Below are 7,681 nucleotides of genomic sequence, written 5' to 3'. Positions count from 1 at the left end.
CTTTAGAACTCTAGGGTGGAGATCATCCGGACTGCCTGACTTGAATACGTCCAGCCCCTCCAGAAGCTGCCTTACTAAGTCCTTGCTAACCCTTGGCCCACGTGTGCCTCCCTTGGGGCCCAAAGGGGGCCCAGTTGGGAGGTTGCTGTTCTGGTCCCTACTTAGGAAGATGGAGGCAAAGAAATCGTTAAACATGTTAGCTTTGTCATCTGGTGTGACGACCAAGTTTCCCAATGCGTCCTGCAAGGGGCCCACATTACCTGGGACCTTCTTTTTACCCCTTATGTATTTAAAAAAAGACTTGAATAAGTGGAATAATATGAATAAGTGGAAGGAGTCACATTAATTGAATTGAATGAATTGAATAAGTTGAATAATATGAATAAGTTGAAGGAGTCACATTACTGCCAGCTGTACAAAGAGGCTGTGGCTCACTGATATTGGTGCAGAGTGCTCCAAATTTATACAATAATTTTCCACCTTGCATAAAAGGACAATATACTGGCAAATTAGTTGATCAGAGATTTAAGCGTTCACCACAATGGACACTTTGTCAATTGAGTAAAGAACAATATCTTCCTGGAGAGATAACCTAAAGAGTTCTATTTATATTTAAAAACAATTAAAGAAGGCAAAGCTGGATAGTATGCAAGAATTCAGACTTCTGAATTCCTGAAGAGAGGAGGACAGGAGTCAGGGTACTTTTCCAATTAGCAATGATACTAAAAGATTGCCCCATGCAAACAACGTTGGTACATCCCAAAGGTCAATGTGCAGTGGTTATCCCTAAGAACTCTGGTTACTGGTAAGTAGCCATCATTTGCATGAAAAGATGTATGATAGATGCAGGATGAATTGACCTAAATTAATAAATTGTACTCCATACTCCAGTTATGGCCACCTAGGAGAACATTATTTTCTCTGCTTTCCTGACAAATTTTCAGTCCTTGAAAATATTAAACCATTGAAAATATTAAACCATTGGTGACAGACAGGGAGGAAAAGGCTGAACTCCTCAATGATTTATTTGCCTCCGTCTTCTTAAACGAGGGGCAAGACAGGTCTCACAGTGCGATTGTAGAGAGGCAACAGCTGGGTACCAGACTACTAAGTGTTGACCCTGAGATGTTGCAGAGTCACTTGGAAGGACTGGATGTGTTTAAGTCGGCAGGCCCGGATGAGCTCCATCTGAGGATACTGAAGGCACTGGCTGATGTCATTGCACAGCCACTGGAAAAAATATTTGAGCACTTGTGGCACACAGGACAGGTCCTGGAGGACTGGAAGATGGCCAATGTGGTTCCTATTTTCAAGAAGGGGAGGAAGGAGGATCCAGGCAACTATAGGCCAGTCAGTCTCACCTCCATCCTTGGCAAAGTCTTTGAAAAGATTATTAAGGCTCATATATGTGAGAGCCCAGCAGGAAAAATTATGCTGAGAGGAAACCAGCACGGGTTCGTAGCAGGTAGATCATGCCTGACTAATCTAGTCTCTTTTTTATGACCAGGTTACAAAACACGTTGACACAGGAGTAGGAGTTGATATCGTTTACTTAAACTTCAGGAAGGCCTTTGATAAGGTATCCCACCCTATGCTGGTAAACAAGTTAAGAGGCTGTGATTTGGATGGTTACACAGTCTGTTGGGTGGCAAATTGGCTAGAGGGTTGTACCTAGAGAGTGGTAGTGGATGGGTCAGTATTGACCTGGAAGGATGTGGGTAGTGGGGTACTGCAGGGCTCGGTCTTTGGACCGCTGCTCTTCAATGTCTTCATCAGTGACTTGGATGAGGGAGTGAAGTGTACTCTGTCCAAGTTTGCAGATGATACAAAACTGTGGGGAGAAGTGGACACACCGGAGGGCAGGGAACAACTACAGGCAGACCTGGACACGTTGGACAAATGGGCAGAAAACAATGGAATGGAATTTAACGAGGAGAAATGCAAAGTACTGCACTTAGGGAGGAAAAATGTCCAGCACACCTACTGCCTAGGAAATTATCTGCTCGGTAGCACGGAAGCAGAAGGGGATCTTGGAGTCCTAGTGGACTCCAAGATGAACATGAGTCATCAGTGAGATGAAGTCATCAGAAAAGCTAACTGCACTTTATCGTGCATCAGCAGATGCATGGCAAATAGAACCAAGGAGGTGATACTTCCCCTCTATCGGGCTCTGGTCAGACCGCAGTTGGAATACTGCATCCAGTTTTGGGCGCCACACTTCAAGAGGGTTGTGGATAACCTGGAGAGGGTCCAGAGAAGGGCCGCTCATATGGTGAAGGGCTAGCAGGCCAAGCCCTACAAGGAGAGACTAAGGCACCTGGACCTCTTCAGCCTCCACAAGAGAAGGTTGAGAGGCGGCCTTGTGGCTGCCTATAAATTCATCATGGGGGTGCAGAAGGGAATTGGTGAGGCTCTACTCACCAACGTGCCCCTGGGGGTCACAAGAAATAATGGCCATAAGCGAGCAGAGAGCAGATTTAGACTGGACATTAGGAGGAACTTCTTCACAGTTAGAGTGGCCAAGGTCTGGAATGGGCTCCCAAGGGAGGTGGTGCTCTCCCCTACCCTGGGGGTCTTCAAGAGGAGGTTGGATGGGCATCTGGCTGGGGTCATCTGAACCCCGCACTCTTTCCTGTCTATGCAGAGGGTCAGGCTCGATGATCTATTGAGGTCCCTTCCGACCCTAACATCTATGAATCTATGATCTTATTTTTGGCATTTTTGTCCCCTTGATGTTGACCTCTTAGATTTGCTGAATATAGGAAGCCACTAGTAGAGAATATTGTAATTATTTTGGTTGTTCAGTTGACTATCACTATAGACATAATACTTACATATTGCTTAATGCCGGAAGAGATGCTGTGCAACTTGTGACCACGTGCTAAAATCTTCCTTTTTTTTTGTAACAGACTCAGAACATTCATATTACAACTTAATCTTGAAGAAAGCAGGACAATTTTTATCAAACTTGCAGATCAATCTATTGAAGTTTGCCCTTTCTATAAGGGCATACTCTCCAACTGTTCATATGTTTCAACAGGTTTGTAAAATAATCTGCTATATTTGACATTTATGTGTTTGTGAAATCTGTTCTACAGTGTAAATCATGTTAATTATTATTTTTTCCATACATAACAGAAATGCTGCTTAGAATCAAATATGAGGTATGTTATCATCAGGAATCCTGGTTTTCTCTGATTTAAAAAAATCAATGATTTTTGGTTAAAAAAAGTAACCCCAAATCCACATTTTTCCATGATTTAAAATGAAACGCCACTAATATATAAACATATATATAGCAGTGTTTCATTTTAATCATGGAAGAACGTGGATCTGGGCTCACTTCTTTGAATCAAAAATGTTTTGTTTTTAAATCAGGGAAAATTGGAATCCCTGATTATGAAATATATAATGTGGTATCTTATAGAAGAGTTGTATTAAACCTGAGGAACAAATAGTTATGTTTAATTCTTAAGAAATTTTTATTACAACTGCAGTTACGTAAGAGCTGAGTCTTATTTTCTGTGCTGCTGGGAAGTGCATATCTTACTACCCTTCCCCCCTCAAAATTTGAGCATTTCTTAATTAGGGAATTCTTTCCGTACAGTTGACTTGCTATACTCATGACTGTAGTGGAGCTCTTGTCACTTACACTGCTCAATATTACTCTCTGCTTCCTTCCACTGCTGAAAGGAGAGTTATAAATTACCTTAATGTATATGTGATTTCCTACCTAGACTGAGACAGTACTTCTTCCTGTTGTCCCATAGCAATGCAGCCTTAAGGGGAAGGAAAATAGTCCAGATTCCTGTGTTTGTCAGTTGTGGCTCAGTTTAGCTGGAAACAAACTCATTCTGTGCTGGGGAGAGTCAGTTCAGGAATCAATCTTTTCATATGTATTTTTAAGTAGAGAGAGGCAGTTAGCCATGTCAGTCTGGAGTCAAACGGAAAATAGGGCCCGGTGGCGCCTTAGAGACTTATTGGTTCAGAAATGTGTAAGCTTTCATATGTGACAGTCCTGCAGGTATCAGTGGCCTACTTTCTCAACTATGAATGGATATAACTTTCTGAAACAGTTAGTTTCTGAGGTGCCACCCTACCCTGCCTTCTGACTTTATCTTGTACCTCTTTGTGAAAGCAAAGTAACTGATTTATATGAGAGAATGTAAGATGTGATACACGTCAGAAGGTAGTTTTAAAAATGTATCTTGGGATTTGGAGAACAAAGCTCTAAAAAACTCTAATGTGGGGGAAGAGAAAGAAAGAAAAAAGAAAAATATATGGGAAATGCTTTATTTTCTGGGGGTTATTGTATTTATTGTTTTGCATTTTTTTGGCTTCCTGTCTTACTACTCCTGCTCATAATATAGCAGACAACACTGACTTAAAGATAAATCCCCTATTCAAAATATACTCCATGATTTCAAATCATGTGCAGGGGATCTGCCAGCCAGTGTTTTCAAAAATATTAAAAAAACTAAATTAAGCATGTATGTTCTCAGGATATAACTAAATACGATGAACTATGGAGACAATATAATGCACTTATATCATTTTAAACTTTTTCATTACTTTCTTCACATGTCCCCAATTTTGAATGTGCTTAATTAGAAACACAACTTAATAGTAGTTGATGAGATATTTTAATCAAAAGGATGTGTTTAATTTTAAGTTGAAGTGCAATTAAAACAGCCTGGTTGAATGTAATTGTTGAAATATTAGATTGCAGTTGATGAACCTCCACCAGAAGGTTGCAGTGCATTTGTGGTTATCCATGAGAAGCACACCTGTAAGACTAATGAAATTAAAAAACTTCTGAAGAAAGCTGCTAAGAGGTAAATGTAATGAACCATCTTTAAAAAGACATTATTAAAGAGCAAACTGTAATATTGTAGTATAAATACTTCAAGCATTTTTCAAGTGCACATTTACCTGATAGCTCTTATAAGTATGTAATTTTTTCTATCATATTGAAGACATTATATGTTGAACATTTCATTATGCTGTTTTGAAAAGTGCATTATTTCTTGTTTTGAATGCTGTAAATGCTTAAGTTTATGAGAATTCACTAACTAGGAATGAAAATTACCATCTTAAAATAAAATCATAGAGCTTGTATCATCTAACCAGGTGCAAAAAGGCATAGTTTGCATTTCCCTGAGTTTCTGAGGGTATATAAACAGATATTCTTTTGAAGTGCTTCAAATCCCTCTGCAAATATGAAGCACTTCAAATTTGGAGTGCTTCAGCATTGCATAGACATTCAGGCCTGTCCCATCTGAAGTGCTTTAAAATAGCCCTGGGTCCATACCTCTGCAACTAAAGGGCTGGAGGGCAGAAACCCTAGCATGCATTTTAGATCCAAGTCTCTAGGGGCTCTCAAAAACTGCTGAGTGTGGAGTAGAGAGTCCATTGATGTCTGCGCCCTCCTCCAGCTTGTGCTGGTTGCTGACCAAAGTTCTTAATTCTAGTTTTCCTTAGTTAAAGAGATACAAAAAAATGTTGTAACATCACTAGTCTGATTTAGCTAAAATAAACATACCACTTTTGGTAAGTGGTTGTAATAAGGGCACAAAATAAATGGTTGAAATAAGGGCACTGCAGCCAGATTGCTTTCACTTTAGAAGGGTTTGTCAATTACAGGAGTGTTTTACTTTGGGATATTAGGAATTGATGACTACTATTGCCCTGCCCTGTGTCCGCTGGCCATGCAGTGCCAGAAGATGTTTCCTCTTTGTTCTGCTTAGGGCAAGGAGTCAGGGACTAGCTGGACACATTTTGTGTCCTCTTCTGTCATTTTTCTCAGCTGACATTCAACAACATGGCAGCTCAGGGTACCATGACTGAGGTCCTGGAAAGCACCTCCTTGAAATATATTACAGGCTCTTTACCACCAACACTAACATGCCTGAAGATGACACTATGTAGGACACCATTCAGATCAGCCTTCTCTAGGACCACCTGGAAACTATGACCCAGCACTACTGGGCAAGGGATATGACAGTGACTGGTCAGACCGCATAGTTCAGGGACACTGGGTGACAAGCAGTGGAGGCGGAAATATAAAATGACCTGTGCTCTGTTCATGGAGATCCATATTGAGCCTGACCCCATTGTTTGAGCAGCAAGCCACCAGCAGGAGGGTGCTTCTCACCGTGGAAAAGTGCATGGCCATTGCCATCAAAGTTGGCAGTGCCTGACATTCTCCAGTCTGTGGCCAGCCACTTCAACAGAGTCAGCTGCACTATTCAGAGAGTTCTGGCACCATGATTCCTCCAACCAACACAAGGTTGTTGTCAGATTTAAAGTCTAGCCTTTCGACTGTGGGTTCCCTGGGGAAAATTGCTAATAGTCCTATATTGAAGTGGAGGGGGTTGGGCTCAATGGAAGCTGCTGCTGATAAAACTGGCCTGGAGACTGTGCTGCCAAGAGACAGAGTGGATAGGTTTCCCCAAAGTATAACATGGAGTAGGGCTGGGCAAGATAAACCTGACACTGCTGAGGCCCTGTTGCAGGCTGAGGCTTACCCCTGGCCATGGTGTCTGTTAGACCCCAACTTCACGCAGTGCCCAACGACTAGGGAGACAACGGTCCAATTGCTCATGGATCCTGGTACTCATTATCCAGAGCAAGCCGGGAGCATACATCAGCACACATTGCTTGCAACAGCTTTATTCAGAATGGAGACAGCTTCGGACAAGGGTGCCTCACAGACACACAGCCCGTGAACCAGGGGGCCTGCACTGAACAATAGTTCTTTTCACATTTTATACAACTTGGTTCATACATATTAACATTTCCCTGCCTTCATCCCTCCTCCTGTTCCACCTATTTCTCCTCCCATCACAAGCTCTGCCTTGGTTTACTGTTTACTTCATTAACATAGACTGGCTTATGCATTTCCTCCATTTACATGTCTCTCTGCTAAGAGCGCATGTGTAAGGCCATGAATCTGGGTACTCTCGGTCAATCACTGATTCGTTCTGGTTCTTTGCTGACTTCAGGACCATCTCCAGTGTTTTGCTTCTGCTTTATCTGCTGACGATAGTTGGTGGGCTGCATCTTGTTCTTCTTACACAAGGAATCATGTATCCTACACACTATTCCATTGTTAAAGAAACTACTTGCCTAAGCATTTGCAAGGTTGTTTTAATACATCATTTTGCATTGTGGTCAGCAGGTTTTTGCTGAGACACAGATTAAAGTCTGGCAATACACCACAATACCCATCATCCCTCACAACAGGGAATGCCAGGAGATAGTATCTGGCATTTAGGACTTGAGCCTGGGTTTTTCTCCAGTATAGGGATGCCACCGCAGGCATTTGGAGCACGTCAGAATATTTGAGTCTGTCCATACCCAGTCAATAAAGGGCGGGTTTAATTGGCTATACTTTCTGTGGGAGCTCATTAACCAATACACTTGAGACAGTATTTGCCCTGTTTGTACCTTGTTCCAGTTCAGTCTGCTAGACCCTTATAGCCCCACAAAAGTGTGGGAGTTACAGCTGCTTTCCACTGCCATAACTGCGCCCCCCCTCGCACCCTCCAACTATGCTTACCATCCTGTTTTTATTTCTGCAGTGGTTAATACCGTCTTAACTTCATGAAGCAAATGTAGATACCTTAGCTTCTTTGTGAAGGTAAATGGAGCTAAAAGATTCTCTTTTAAATACATATAC

At 41.9% G+C, this 7,681-nt stretch overlaps 1 protein-coding gene across 1 annotated transcript in view; it reads left to right on the top strand.

Moving 5' to 3' along the window:
* The window catches only part of UGGT2 (UDP-glucose glycoprotein glucosyltransferase 2), a 246,877-nt gene that overhangs the window by 20,225 nt on the left and 218,971 nt on the right, over positions 1–7,681 (top strand). The window contains exons 3-4 of the mRNA XM_019524912.1: positions 2,910–3,040; positions 4,723–4,835. Of these exons, the coding sequence (XP_019380457.1) occupies positions 2,910–3,040; positions 4,723–4,835 (244 nt within the window). The remainder of the gene's footprint in view (positions 1–2,909; positions 3,041–4,722; positions 4,836–7,681) is intronic.

The sequence above is a fragment of the Gavialis gangeticus genome, unplaced genomic scaffold, assembly GCF_001723915.1.
Source record: "Gavialis gangeticus isolate Ggan-Ray unplaced genomic scaffold, GavGan_comp1, whole genome shotgun sequence".
In the NCBI taxonomy this organism is placed as follows: Eukaryota; Metazoa; Chordata; order Crocodylia; family Gavialidae; genus Gavialis; species Gavialis gangeticus.
The sequence above is the reverse complement of the archived record's forward strand: the minus strand, read 5'-3'. Positions and strand labels throughout refer to the sequence as shown.